The 15,812-nt window shown below is 35.3% G+C and overlaps 3 protein-coding genes across 3 annotated transcripts; all 3 read right to left on the bottom strand.

Annotated features, from left to right (window-relative positions):
* Positions 1-359: 359 nt before the first annotated feature.
* LOC7495135 (membrane-anchored ubiquitin-fold protein 3) lies at positions 360-3,306 on the bottom strand. Its single transcript, XM_002302237.4, has 3 exons — positions 2,623-3,306; positions 1,508-1,678; positions 360-902 (listed from the first exon to the last, which is right to left on the bottom strand). The coding sequence occupies exons 1-3, from the start codon at positions 2,750-2,752 to the stop codon at positions 847-849; spliced, it is 357 nt and encodes a 118-aa protein (XP_002302273.2). The 5' UTR covers positions 2,753-3,306; the 3' UTR covers positions 360-846.
* A 2,275-nt stretch (positions 3,307-5,581) lies between these two features.
* Positions 5,582-7,975, bottom strand: LOC7463196 (F-box/kelch-repeat protein At1g22040). The gene is made up of 2 exons (XM_002302238.4): positions 7,808-7,975; positions 5,582-7,286 (listed from the first exon to the last, which is right to left on the bottom strand). The coding sequence occupies exon 2, from the start codon at positions 7,238-7,240 to the stop codon at positions 5,816-5,818; it is 1,425 nt and encodes a 474-aa protein (XP_002302274.3). The 5' UTR covers positions 7,241-7,286; positions 7,808-7,975; the 3' UTR covers positions 5,582-5,815.
* A 3,385-nt stretch (positions 7,976-11,360) lies between these two features.
* Positions 11,361-15,483, bottom strand: LOC7463197 (uncharacterized). Its single transcript, XM_002302239.4, has 2 exons — positions 15,251-15,483; positions 11,361-12,874 (listed from the first exon to the last, which is right to left on the bottom strand). Exon 2 carries the CDS (start codon positions 12,433-12,435, stop codon positions 11,647-11,649), a length of 789 nt encoding a protein of 262 aa, XP_002302275.2. The 5' UTR covers positions 12,436-12,874; positions 15,251-15,483; the 3' UTR covers positions 11,361-11,646.
* Between the last annotated feature and the right edge of the window lie 329 nt (positions 15,484-15,812).

The raw sequence follows: 15,812 nt of genomic DNA on the forward strand, positions 1-15,812 counted from the left end.
TCCACACTACCAGTTGTGCCTTTTTCATTCATTCATGAAATTTTCCTTTAGGTGCCGGAGCATGCAGGAGCTATTATTGAACAGGTTTCATGATTAAGTGACCTATGATAAAGCTACAACTTCACTTGATATACGCACTTGCCTAATGATGCGAATCATAAGAGAGGTTACTTGACCAACTTGAAACACAGCATGTTGTTTGAATAATATTATAGTCAAGAACCGATAAAATTTTCCAATCCGAAACGTCCCGGCGAACATGGTGACAATATGATCCTTGATTAATTCGTTACTGCCAGTTACGTTTCTAATGGAAGGTCCACTAGAGTCGCCATAAATCAAATGAAGTTGATAAAAAGTTGGACTCAACCCAGAGTGGATATCTGGCAAAGTTTTATTGATCGTGTGAAAAATCGCATGCTGTACCTTCTCTGTAACTTTTCAGAAGCCAGTGTGATAACAACAGATCCATGCAAAATCATAAATTCTTCTGCAAGCGCTTCTACTCTTTTTTTTTTTCTCTCTCTCTTTCCTTCTTTCCTTTTTCTTTCTGTTGGTAGGATAAACCCTATATATCAACTAAACTTCTAATCCACAATGACAAATTTCTTTCCTTGCATTTGCCAACACTAATGAATGAACAGCACAGTAGTGTGCCAAAGAAACCAAAAGATGAAAGAAACAGAGGGCATGCTGGTGGTGGACTTCAAGTTTTTTTGTTTCTAAAGCCACTTGAAATTTGGAGTTCCTGAAATTTTAAACTGCACGTCATCTACTGTCTAACACACTGCACATGAAAGGCTCCTATACCAACTGAAGCAGCTTCAGAATATTTTCTTCTTGCAACTACAAGATTGAGCATGAGCAACCCTCCCGCCATTCAACATCAATGCGCTGATCACCTGTAAAAGATACATTGAGTGTTAGTTCTTCGGGTGCTGAGTAGCACTATCCATTCCTTCCATTGTTTTTCAGGCAAACCCTTTGGATGCTGTTTAAAATGGAAACATGAAGTTAACAGCGAAGTTGCCTAAGTTCACTGTCAGTGAAACTTCTTGCCTCCTCTACATGCTAGCTTATGATTAAAAAGGGAAGAACGCTTCTCGGACGAGTGCGGATATTCAATGTAATAGTCAAATACATGCAGGATGACGGGGGACCGAATATCTAGATAATGAAGTCAATTAACATTGTTATTTCCCTACATCAACATGAGCTGATAAGGGAGATACTAAGAGCACAAGCTCACGCAAAAAGAAAACTAAAAAAAAAAAGTATCTTAGCTTCCCCCCCTCTCAATTAATTAGTCTGACTAAGAGCAATGTATTTAGTGATGCACACACACGTAATCAAATGAGACATCAATGACTTCATAGTGGTAATACAAGGTAAAATTCACGAATAGTTATCATGAGTCGTATAGTTTATTGCCATCATAATCCACACAGATGCATGTTTTAAGCACATTCTGAAATACTATCTACAGCATGCTACATGGATTACCCACCATTGTTTATACGTGTACCAGGAGGACGCAGAACAACATGTATGGTGACTACACCTGCGAGACGATCACCGACAGGAAGTCTGGACTCGGCAAGTGTTCTATGGTTTTCCAGCACATGTCCAGCATATATAAGCTTCACATCTTTTATAGTCTTCGGGCCATTTTCCTTGTCTGTGAAGTGAGACACGATCATATTAGAAAATGCAAGTCAATTGGACGTCAAAATGTAATTTGGCAATCACGCTAAACCACACAACATTTCAAGATTTAGGGCAAGAAAGACTTCTATAAGTGCCTTTTCTAAATGATTACCCTTTACCCGTTTTTGTACAAGTGCAAACTAAAGGGAAAGAGAAAGAGCAAGATATTTTCCAATTACCATCCACATAAACTATGGGCTTACTACCACAAAATGCAGAATAGGAAGCTTTAAAATATTAGAATAACACAAGTTTAGATTAATCCATTAATAATGGAAAAGCCAAAAATTACAAACTTCAACATTCAAAACTTGGCATTGTGACCATTCTCGTTCTTTTTCATACATTTACCGGAAATCACAGAGTACTAACAAGGACAGCATCAGCCTTTCTTGACATCAGGTTTCCTTTCAGCAACCAGCAAATTATTTTTGAAACAGCACTTACTTTTTCTTTAGTTCAACCAATTTGGCAAGTAAATTATCTAAATCTAGTTGGTTTCCATTTCTTCCAGAGTCTTTAATGTCCCAATAGACCCCGAAATTACCAGAATTGTTGCACGTTGGAGAAGTGAAAATAAGGATAAAATCATCTAACTCGTAAATAACTTGCAAAACTACATTAAGGCCATTAAAAGGTAAACAAGATGTACTCAATGTCTACAAGGCAAAGATAAGAAGTATCAATAAGTATCAAAATGAAAGATTCCTAGAAACATACAATCATAAAGAACAAGAATAAAGCCTTAAAAAATGAAAGCTATCTCAGTTTCGAAGCAATGAATCAAAAACCAAGAAGTACACGCATCAAACAGCGTAAAAAAAATTAATCAAAGAGGCAAAACACATAGATAGTACAAGTAATTCAAGAAGCATTCAAGTTAACCAATAATAAAGGTGAAAAAGATTTGTAAACCTTTTGGCCATTGCTCAATTACATGCTCTTTAAGAGTCGCCACATTGGCAGCTTCAGTGTAGTTGTTTGGCCCAATATCATTGCCATCTGGTAGCCTGAATCTGAGCTCAATCGAAGCTGGTGTTGCCATTGACGAATCTCTTACTGAAACCCCGCCTCTATAATGATTTCTACGAACTCCCAAAACAAAAGAGAACACCCTTTAAACTCTACTAAAGATCCAAGTACGTATCCTTCACTACTAAGTCTCTTTGAAAAGGACTTTCAACAACAGTGCCTAAGAGCGCTACTTGTATACTATCTAAAAAACAAAACACCAAGAACCCAGATCAAATATAGTGACTTCGTCCTCGGAATCCAAGAAAGAAGCAATCTTTCAACTGATTATGACTGAAAAGGAGCGTGCTTTACACTTGAGAATGAACTTTTGAATCCCCAAGATTCTATTTCTTGATGCAACAACAAGAGGGATGTTAGTGAATGATGAGAACAGTATGGGAGCAACCCAAAGAATGAAGGAGAGGCTGGTTATTGAATTTCTTGATGTAGAAAGAAACTACTGGAATGGGAGAGTTTCAGAGTCAGAGTTCTGTTTTGTTTTACCTGAATCTAACTGAAAAATGCAACCCAAAGAATATCGAAAATGACACTTCAGTTTTGTTGTATCATACTTGTTTTTATTTCTCATTTGGATAATAGTTTTGACCGTGTGCTTTCTTATAATATTTTATTTTTATTTTTTAAAATTTATTTTTAACATTATTATATTAAAATAAATTTTTTTCTAAAACACTTCTTAAAAACAAAAACAAATACACTATAGATAAAAAAAGAAGACAATAACTATTGTTTTTATTTATTTATTATCCCATTTGTCAGCCCATTCAGTGGTTGAATTCGGAGAGAAGCACAGGAGAAAGAGATAATGGAGCAAGGGAGATCCCACTAGCAAGTAAATCCAAGAGAGAAGTCAGATTTCTGCATGGGTGAAATAACAGTAAGCACAGCTGCACGGCCACTTAGTTAACTGTTGAAACAATGGGGATTAATTAATTAATTTCGTTAGACCACGAGAACCAATTGATTATCATCAACGCCTTTTTTCTCGATTGAAAAATCAATTCATCTACAAGCACAGTCACAGCCCAGAATAACTTTCACGACCAGCTACGAGGGAATTCGTTTAAATGAGTTGGGTCATCTCAATTCTCATTTAATTCCGAGCCATGAGTCTCGCAGTAAATGTGCTGGGCTAGCCATTTCAATATGTTTGTAGCTCAACGGCACCAAACCAATTCTTGAAGTTGATAGCCCTAATTCTAAGGCCTGGCATCTATGGTACTATTCTCAACACTTTGTAACTAGGCCATGAATGCACTGGGCTTCCTTTTACCAAGACCTGACATCAGATGATCAGACATTAAAGTTGTCCATTTTTGTTACCTAACACCAGCTTGTCCAGATTTGCCACCTAACATTTGCCTTTAAGCTGTCCTTTTCCTTCCAGTCGAATGATTGCTCACATTTGAACTGAATCTTCCATCAACCGCTGAAACGGAGTTCCACTAAGGGATAACATAAAAGATTAACCAAGCTTCCATCCATTGCGTCTCCGTCACACATTTAACAGATTCTTATATTGCTTTTAAGATAAAGATAAATTTATTGGAGCAGTTTTCTGCACGTAGTTTTTCGTATGACAAACACAAAACAAATGAAATACAGTCATATAACTTTAAGAGATGAGCTTCGTTGTCACACGAAACGATGGTACAATATTATCTTTCTTGCCTGTTATGTGCTTCAAACAATGAACTATTGCCTCGTGTTGGCTTGATTGGCAACCGGGTATAATTCCCACCTTGTCAATCAAGGTTCCAAATTCATGGATATTTCAATTCCAATATATAGATGATTTGTTTTTGAGCAGTTCAGAGAAAAATGGGTTCAGTCTAGATGGCACAAAACTAGCCTAAGAGTAATGACTATGCGAAGCATGTTTTCTTCGCTTGTCCTATTACTAAAATGAATTGGCAAAATATCCTTACCATAGTGGGCGTTCGCATGGTTTTTGGGGACCAGAATCTTGAGCTTGGATAGCTGTCAAGAATTTTCTGGAGAGGAAACTTGTTTGGGATTACTTTCTACTCGTGTATGGATAGAGAGGAATAATAGTGGCCCTCTGCTACCCATGGAAGTACGGATATGGTTGCATTGCTTAGAAAGTTAGAATTCGCTTGGCTCCCATTAAAATCTTTTTTGTCTCGTGTTAGAGCTGATGTGCACAAATAGAATGGCATGGACAAATGGATTGTAGAAAATGGTCATTTTGCCTTGAACAGTATCTTGAATAGCTCCAAAGTTGGTTGCTGGTTTCATCAGTTTATATTCTTAAGGCTTATAGCAGAGTTGGATCCTCTGCTCAGCTTTTCGATTAAACAGTTTGCTTCGCTGAATTTTCTTTAGAAAAATGGAGCAAGAAGCTAAGAAATCCTTCCCTATGATGGCAAATTGAAGAGTTGTAAGAAATTCGGTTTAGACAAGATATGCTCCCGAGGTCAAGCCGGCCTACCTGTAGGCTTATACATTGTAATGCAGAAACGATACAGAGGTAGGTGTAGTGCAGAAACCACCAAAAATATGGGACACAAGATCTTCTTACGGTGCACCAAGCAAAGCAGACGCACCCTTTTATTGTATTAGATTGTTTTTTTGTATTTGGTAGGGACCATCGTAAATATTTCTTACACGAAATCTTTAGACAGAAATACATCATTGAGAAAAATTAAAACTGTAAACTCAACAATTCAAGACGTTACTCCACATCCTAATTGTTGAATGTTATGGCTACTGTTCACCTTTAAACTTCACAAGTCCAACTCTCCAGAGAAGAAAATTGGCAGCACGAATAATTTTAAATGCAGAAAACCACATCCAAAATTGAAAATGACACATGACAGACTGGTTGACGTCTTCTTCATATATACCACACCTTTAGTTCGCAAACATCCGGATACCTTTCTTGTCAGGCAATTCAAACAGATCATGAAATTTACTTCAAGTTCTAAGAATACGAATACAATTGGAAGCCATCTTGATGGGCAGACACCAAATTCCAATTTCTAGTACTTGGTCACTTGTGCAGGTTCTAAGACACATCAATATCTTAAATAAAACACTAATCAAAGTAGCCCTATACATCAAGAACCTGACAACTTACAAGTTCAGCAGACCCAAAATCTTTACTGGCTATGACCTTCCAAACAACTGTTTCCGATGAGTCAGAATGCTCATGCAAGGACTGAGCAGAAACAGAAGTTGAGTTCAATGGGGAACCCAAAACATCTTGCACGTCAGCCTGCATAACTGCAATGTTCTGATTGGCGTCTTTTGTGAGGACATGAATCTTTCCATGAAAACCTGTGAGCAGATATGGAGATTCGGATTCTGTAAAATCAGCAACAGGGACTTTCCCAATGACAACTTTCCATGTATCTTCTTTGTGATCATATACCTTGATCTTACCACTGTCTGCAGAAGTAGACGGATCAAATGCATATAATTCACCATCTACGACCACGCTCAATTTCGTACCTGCCTGCCGTGCAGGCCAACCTTCTCCCATGCCAGTTGGCATTTCAGCCCATGAATTTGTTTCAGGATCATATATTTCCCCACCAACATCAACAATGAAGGGCCATGAGTATAAACTCTGAGGCACGAATAATCTTCCCATGTAGGAAGTCATCCCGGTGGCAATAGGCTTTAGCATGTCAGACAAATAGGCAGTGGGCACTAATTGAGCTCTTGAGAATGGCATGCTTGGGACATCAGACCATGTACCCTTGCATGGGTCAAAAACTTCAGCGGATTGAAGAGGAGTCAATCTCCCTTGGCCCTGACTAACCCCCCCAACAACATATAGCTTGTTATTTAAAATGCTCGTCTTACAGTAAGCTCTACCCGTAGACATGGAAGCCATTTTGCTCCATTTGTTTGAGATTGGATCGAACCGCCAGACACATCTCACGGTGGTAGCTCCAGAGAACCCACCAAGCACATAGAGGCATCCATCAACAGCACCAATGGAACAACCACCAAATGGCATTTGATCCAGCGTATCCTTTTGCCCAAGCCAACTCCTTATGACTTCAGCAATTTTTATGCCTGGCCCAACTACATTCCACAACCAAAACCCAGAAAGTCCCCTTTTAGATTTGTCTGTGCAAACAACATTTGGCATTGGAGGCAATCTCTGCCAATTTCTTGACAATGGATCCAAAGCGTGCCATGATAATTTATCTGCTTTATCCTTTATCAGTACATACAGCCATTCTTCTGTTAATCCAAAATCTTTTCTAACTTTGAACAGCTCAGCACTCTCAAACATTTCCTTCCACTTGCGTGACACCAAACTCAGATTAAAGTAGCAACATCTGGGGATTCTAGCAAGAATCTGGATTGATAACTCATCAGGAAGAAATGGAATCAATCTTGGGCTTTCCTCATCATAAAAAATTGAGGATGTCTTTTGCCTCTTGCAGCTTCCATTATTTAACACCTCATTATAGTCGCTTGTTCTGCATTTGGGACTAGCTAAACTCAAAACACCCCCCATCAAGAAACCCTCAGCTTAGCAACACCAATTATGAACTTGGCATATGCTGCAAAAAAGGGGAGCATACTTACACTTCACCGAATCAGAAACCAGAAACCAGATTGACAAGATATGAACGAACAAGAGTGAAAAAATGAGCATTTATACGAGGAGAGCAGTCTTGAAACACTCGAACAATTCACTAGAAAAATTAATAATTAAATATTCGTAAAATAAAGAAACAGCATGAACAATTCAAGTCAAAACACTGAACCAAAATACAATAAGAAAGCAGCATCAATAGATTCCATCACCCTTCTACATAAGGCATAAATTAGCTAACACTACTTTATTTTTATTTTTTAACAAAAACACAAACAAGTCAATCATTGTCCACTGATCCAGAATTCCCCCAAAACTGCAATTACAACATTAAAACTGATTTTACCCAATTAAAAAACAGCAAAACCCAGATCAAGAATTGAGCCGAGTTTACAAAAAAAAAAAACTTTTAACAAAAAGCAGCAGAATTAACTGTGAGGTGCATTATTTATGGATCTAATAAGTAGAAATAAAGAAAGGATTTACCTTTGCTGCAGGCTGAGAACCAAGCGAAGAAGATGAAGAAGAAATCGACGCAAATAAAAGGTGTGTAAAATACTGAATAGATGTTTTACTTTACAAGTTTAGGTACAATATAGTACTCTGATGAGGTCAGATAATTTACTTAAAAAAAAATTATATATACAAGATTTTTGCGTGAATTCCAAAACCATCACATCATATATTTGCGTAATTTTTTTATTTTTATTTTTGGTTTTTATCATTAGTTAATAAATTTGATTTAATTATCTTTAAATTTAATTAAAAAAATACAATTACACAAATAAAAATTTCAAACAATAGGTACAGGGCCAGGCTACTAATAGTGCATCTTGCAAAATCGAGCAATGGATCTTAGAAGAATTCAGCCGGGAGGAAAGAAAGGGCAGTAGATGATAATGGAAATGGGCGCCGCGTCTGGACGGGCGGGCGGAAGAGATTAGCGAAAGGTGCCCTGCCATGGAGCACGGAATATCCCCAGTCTCATGTAAGACAATGGATTTTTAGATTTTTAGGAATACGTTTTCAGGCTGTCTTGTTGGATTTTATTTATTTCTTTTTTCCTATTCTAATATTAATATTACTCTAACTGTTCGCTGTTGAAAAGGAGGATAGTATGACACGTGTGAACATGGAAGGACACTTTACTTGACTTCCTTTCCTTGGAGATGGAGTCAATTTATTCACGATTTCTTATTTAGTTTCCATTTAAAAAAATGGAAAAAAGGAAAGTTGTTTTTGTTTGATATATTTTGGACTTTGGATTCAAGATGAATCTCAAAAATGTCTCCCCTGTATAAACCGAGAAGCGTTGTTTCTTGGCAGGTGGTTCTGCTGCGGCGGATACTTCCGGCGAGGCCTGTCCTCCGAACCCAGTGTCTTGTTCTGTGATTGTACCAGTTTGTGGAAGACGGCAGCCATTTTAAAAAATTGTTTGGTAACTAGGTTTGTAAACAAGAAAGGATTTAAATCAGCATGCTAGACCTTCATCCATGCAAGTAAAAAAATAAATGAGCAACCATCTAGGTGGTGACCCAGTGGTAAAAACTTGAAATCAAGAGGTTTGCTCCCTCTGTGGTCTCAGGTTCAAGCCCTGTGGTTGCTCATATGATGGCCACTGGAGACTTACATGGTCGTTAACTTCAGGGCCCGTGGGATTAGTCGAGGTGCGCGCAAGCTAGCCCGGACACCCACGTTAAACTAAAAAATAAATAAATAAATAAGCTGAGTATTTCTTCCCACGTGATCATAGAAATAAACTATTGTCAGTAAATAATCTTTTTTTCTTTTATATTGTACTTTTTTATATTGAGTTGATTGGATAAGTGCAAAGTGGGGGGAAGGCATGAGTTGTGTCAAATATTCTGTCTAGTCCAAGAAGGCTAACAATAATGGTAAAATAACAATAAGCTAAATAAACAATTAACCCAAACCTATCCAAAATAACAACCTTCTCAGTCAAATTTTCGCCATCATTCACAACAAATTATCAATCCATCACAATTAACAATTTATCATAAAGTTGTAAATGTATCTAAAAAATTATGTCGATTCAAAATTTGACCTCTAATATAGTTGAGGACGACTAGAAATTGTTGGAATAGATAAGATCCTTTTAAAGGCAACCAAAACAGTGTTGGAGTGTGTGAATTACAAGCTGCTACAAGTAGCTCAAAACTTTAACTCATCAAAGAAATTGGTCAAGAAAATGAACACAGATGTAATATGAATCAAAAGATGAAAAAAAAACCCTCTTTACTACTTGTTAAAAAGGATTTATCAATAAAGAACAAGAAAAAGAAAGAGCAGGAGGTAACAAGAGAAAATCAAATACAATGCCCTTGTACTACGAGACAACGTCATATAATTTTGCACTCGACGGTATCGACGATGCAACATCCCTTTCAACTCTACCTACAAAGAAGTCATTTATGATCTTTCTATACCTGTGATTGATTGGCAAGAACTATTGGTGATAATAAAAAAAAAAAAAGATATTTTACCACCATTTGTTAAGGTGATGCCCTTGTTATTTTTCATCCAGTATGGATATGATAACTTTTCATGCGTTCTCCAACCATAAACCATCCTATACGCATGAAAATTATTAATAGTCTATATCAAAGTTGTCTTCATCTGAAAATTATATTTTCTCGAGACATCATACATCAAATTCTCAAATCCCCAACCTTTCCCCTCAATTTCATCTTTCAACATTTGATTGGTTGAAAATTAGGCTTTATGATTTGTTTTATTTGTTTTCCATGAGTTATCCTTCTCACGGGTTTAACAAGTTAACTCAAGTTATTTTTTTGTATTTAATTGATTTTTTTATTTCAATTACATTAACAAAAAAACTAAAGGAGAAGGGAGGGTTTACGTCCCCTTCTCACAAAAAAAATTCAATAAAATAGTGTTTTTTTTTCAATCTAAGTTTTTTTCTGTTTTTTTTTTTTTTTTTTTTATGATTATCTCAGTTTCATGACTCAGACCACAAGTTTAACAAGTTAACTCAGGTGGCTTGAGTTCCCCCCTCTTCCTAATTTATTTTTCTTCTTAATTTCATCTTTCATCACTTGAATGATTGAGAGTTAGGGTTCTTGATTTGTTTTAGTTTTCTTTATATAAGGTTATTCTCGTCTCATGACTCGGGTCACGAGTTTAGCAGGTTAACTCGAGTTGTTTTTATGTTATTTTTAATTGATTTTTCAATTTCAATTATATCCTTCAACATTAGGTTTAATGGGGATTGTGCTTCATAATTTTTTTCAATTTACTTTTTATGAATTTATCTCTGTCTCATAACCCGAACCGCGAGTTTGACGAGTTAACTTGGTTGACCTTTTATCTCTTTCAATTTTATCCTTTAATAATAAGTTGATTGAGAATTAGGGTTTGTGATTTATTTTGGTTTGCTTTCTATGAAATTTTCTTCGTCTCTTGACTCGAGTCATGAGTTTAGTGGTTTAGTCTAGGTTGACTCGAGTTGTTTTTTTGTGTCATTTTTTTAATTGATTTTTTTTAAAACAAATTATCTTTCAACATTGAGTTGATTAGGAATTGGGCTTAATTATTTATTTTAATTTGCTTTCTATTGGGTTATCTCGGTCTCATGACTGTAGTTGCGGGTTTGACAAGTTAACCTAGTTGACTCGGGTTATTTTTTAATTTATTTTTTCAATTTCATCCTTCAACATTGAGTTTATTGAAAATAAAGCTTCATAATTTGTTTTGATTTGCTTTATATAGGGTTATTATGGTTTCATGACTCAGCATGCAGATTGACAAATTAACAAGAGTAGACCCGAATCAATCTAATTTGTTGTCGTCTTAATATTTTTATAGGTCATTCATATTGTTTTTGAACCCGTCAAGATGATTAAATCACATCGGGTCAATTCCCACATGGTTTAATTTTATTTTTTTTAGAAAAAATATTAGCAACATCTAATTTTTTTTTAAAATTAGAAAAATTTATCAGACCTACAAGTGTGCCATTATTCTAGTTATATATAAACCAAAAAGAAAATAAACTGGATACATAAATGCAGAGAGAAAGGTATAATCAATGGAGAAGCATGAAACAGAGTATCTCTGAAATACAAAACTCCCTAATTCAAAATGAAAAACCTCCTCTCTTATACTAATAAACCTAAAATCGATAAGAATACAGTACCATCCGCTATCCAGACCTATATAGATATTGAATTGTGCTACAATCTCCATCGAAATCATGAGAGTGAGCTACTAAATCTCTCAATAAATAAGGCTCATCGAAACTAAAAATGGAATTCCAGTCCTTTTTTTTTTTAATTGTTTGTGTCTTATGTATAAACTGGCCTTATAGCCGGTACTGGCACCCCAAATATACAAGTGGAGCTTGTTCTCACACTGATGTAGTTCAAGCATTTGCCTGCACTCTCAGAACTCTCCATAGAAGGAACTCTTTGATCATCATGCACAGCCTCCTCCTCCTCCACCTCTATAGTTTCACCACTATCAACATTATTACCAAAATAATCATTTTCTACACCATCATTGTCATTTACTTTCACATCAATACTTTCTTCTACAAGGCTTTCATTTTCTTCCTTATCTTCTTCATGTTCTTGCTCGAGTACTTGCTCTTCTTCACCATCATCTTCATTATCATAGCACTGATCAATATCATTCTCAATGTCATGACGTCTCTCATCACCAACAAAAAGAGTGGCCGAAACTTCATCATCCAAAGGAACAAGATGCAAGGTGAGACGTCCATTGGATCTGTGAGCCCGAAAGTACTCATGACGCCTGACCTTCTCTTCTCTAAGTATCAGTCTTCCATCACTTGTATAGTACCTCTTTAAAACCCAAGGCATATGGGAAGGCAAATTCTCCGTACGAGCCAACAATGGTATTGGTGGTGGAAACTCCTTTTTCTTAGCCCACCGTTGCTCTCTCTTTTCGCGATGACAACGTTGACTACAACTCTCATAATTAGTCTCTTCTTTATTTGATGAGGATGTGAAGATATCTTCTTCGTTCTTAAGATCAAGACAGCTCTCTATACCAATGTACTCACCAACGATAGTTGAAGATGATGGTGATGAAACGTTGGAAGCCATGTTCATGCTTGAACTTAAGCTATCACGTACCTATTAAGAAACATCACCCTCTCATGGAGATTCAAGTCCCAGAGCCAAACGACTCTGTTGTAGTGAATTATGGGTTTGCGTTGATGTTTCTTGGTTTTGGGTCTGCGTTTTTAAAAGGAAAGAAAAAGGGAAGGGGGATTTGGCCTTGGATTGGGAATCTAATCTAGAAGTGGATGGAAATAAGAGCTATACGTACTGTTGGCAGTGTGGCTGGTCAATAAATAGCCGTGGTTTTTCAAAATAGAGGGAGGGAGGGAGATGGAAGGAGAACAGTGTGGTGTCGATAAGAGCAGTAGTATTGAATAGAGGGAAAGATAGCAGCAGCAGGAAGACGGCTAATATCTGTGACGTCAAGATTTGGTTCCATATTGTGTGGATTTTAATTATTCATAACCTGGTGCCATTGCTAACTTGCCTGCAAGAAGAGAATCCGTACACAATCAAAATCATAGACAAGATTTTGTGAAGCAGCTGCGTAATATCACTAATCAGGGGTAATTGCCATTGAGATTGAAATCGTTATTTGTTGAAATTTGAATTTTTTTAAAAATATTTTTTTATTTTTAAAATATTTTAATATGTTAATATCAAAAATAAATTTTAAAAAATAAAAAAATATATATTATTTTAATACATTTCCAAACAAAAAACACTTTAAAAAATAACATCTATCATATTCTCTCACACCCTTTAAACCTCTTAACATGTATTATATCTATTTAGTAAAAGATATACACAACATATAAAATTGAAATCTAATACAATATTATTCAAAGATACATATTGATCAATTTCTAGAAGAAAAATAAAAAAAAAATAAGAGGAATCAATGATGTGGCCTATTTCTTTATGAATTTACATAACAAAAATTTTTATTTTTATCATCTGAGTTTTTTTTTGGTCCCTTAATTTTTTTTCTTCATTTTATTTGGTCCTTTAAATTGCGTTGATTTAAGATTTTTTTTATGATTGAATTTTATGCCTATGCATGAGGGCCTCATATTGTTAGGGGAATATTTCGTAGCTCAGTAAATGCTTGGTTTGCAAATATTAAATTAAATTTCATTGATTTAAAAAAACCATAGATTAAATATTAAAAAAATAGAGATAAAATTGAAGATTAAACAAATGCTAGTCTCTTTTGTTTGCTAACATTAGGGACAAATTTGCACGGTCAAGAGAAGATTTTTTTTGGTTCAAGTCCTTTAAAATTAAATTTTTTTAATTTCATCATTTAATATTGAATTAATTAGGAATTGAGTTTTATGCTTTTTTTATGTGTTGATCCTAGTCTCATGACTTGGGTCACAAGTTTGAAATGTTAACCTAGGTTGAAATTGATCTTTTTTTCCAACAATTTTGTTTTTTAGTTTTATCTTGCATCATTGTGTTTGTTGAAAATTGGACTTCATGATTTTCTTTTCTTTTTATTTTAAAGGGTTATCTCGGTCTTATGACTTAGTTAACGAGTTTGACGGGTTAGTTCAAGTAACTTTGATCTTTTTTTGGGTCTTTTTTTATTTTTTATGTTTCTTCCTTCAACATTGGGTTAGTTTAAGGTTTGGGCCTCATATTTTTTTCTTGTTTTGTCTTCTAGTAGATTATCTTAGTCACATGATTTGGCTCGTGGGGTTTGGCACCCTTGTTTGGGTTTGCTGGGTTTTTTAATCCTTTTTATAATTAAATTTTTTTATTTCATCTTTCTACATTTGAATGGTTGAAAACAGAGCACCATATTTGTTTACGATTTGCTTTTTATGAGATTATCCTAACCTAACAACTCAGGTCTCGGTTTGATATACTAACTCGGGTTGACTCAGATGCTTTATTTTGTTTTTTTATTATTTTTTTAAATTTCATCATTTAATATTTAATTGTCTAGAAATTGAGTTACATAATTTATTTATTTTTTAGCCGGTGCTCTTTTCATACATGCCATCATGATTCCTTTTCTTTCTTTTTAATTCAATTCATTTACTATTATTACGTTTTTCTATAACATATAATTAGAAGAAGTTAGTAACCTAAATCATGAATTCTTTTAATCCTATATTTTAATGGAAAAAAAATCTAAAACCAGCCCGCGGACTAGTGAGGGCGACATATATGGTTGAGGGGATTGTGTTTTTGGTTATACCTTCCCTTTTACGTTATAATTGAGGAAAAGTGGTTCCCAAAATTAACGTGTAAACAACTCCGGCCAGGCCTATTGGAGGTCAAACCGATCAATTTGTTGTTTATTCTAGAAAACATATTATCTCCCACTATTTTTAACACTTCAGAATTAAAACAACCAGTCGGGGTTCACAATATTTAAAAAATTCTTGTGTGTTTCATCATATCATACTCAGCAATAGAGTTTATTAAGTAAGTAATTAAATGATGCGTCGAATTTGATTGCATTTCCATGTTATGAGTCTTTTCTTTGTTCTTAAAGCTACCATAATCAAGATTCTACAGTTGAGTCTTCTTCTGACAAAAATATAGTATAGTAAACAAAACCAGAAGTTCAAACAGAAACCAATGGTAAAAACTAGAACAAGAGGAGCAGAGAAAAGAGAAGAGCAGCAATACCGTAAAAAACATACACACTCCTAATTCACACCAATGCAACACAATTTAAAAACAAACATGAGAAGGTACCCAGCATTAAAAACCAAGAACTGATCCAAAAACAATAATCAAGCACTTACTTTCTACATATGATCATCAAAATAAAGTTTTCATATATCGAATAACACACGCAAGAGATGAAAAGGGACGTCACAAATTTGGATAAAAGAGATCATACCAAGGAACGGATAAAAGAGAAGAGGAGCGGAGAGGAGATGAAGGGTCATTGTGGCCGCGTGGGACATTGCCTCCAAGGCAGTTACAACAAAGAGAGACACACTACACAGGATAGAGGAAGATTCGAATCCTTGATGATCCCGGAAGGAAAACTCACAATACGAGAGACACCAAGACAGAGAGGCATGTATATATAGGCACACCAGGTTTTATTCTCATGATATATTTTTTTTTTCAAGTCGGTTTTTTATTTTTTATGTTTCTTTGTTTGCTTGATGGATAATTAATGAGAAAAACTTTGAAAGAAAATCAGAGTAATTATGGAAATAATCGCATATCTTAATCCGGGCTTTAAGGGATTAAGGGGTCAGCTAATTAGTTTGGTTCTAGCCAACCGCTTGCTTGCTTACCTGTTAATTGTTTATTTTAGGACTTCAAATACTATTCGCCGAACTTTACTTATTTCTTACGGCAATTAAAAAAAAAAAAATGCTGTGTTGCTATTTTTATAGATTTAAGACTTGTTTGAGATTGTGGTAGTGGTTATGGTTTAAAGTGTTTTT

Source organism: Populus trichocarpa, chromosome 2 (assembly GCF_000002775.5).
Source record: "Populus trichocarpa isolate Nisqually-1 chromosome 2, P.trichocarpa_v4.1, whole genome shotgun sequence".
Taxonomy (NCBI): domain Eukaryota; kingdom Viridiplantae; phylum Streptophyta; class Magnoliopsida; order Malpighiales; family Salicaceae; genus Populus; species Populus trichocarpa.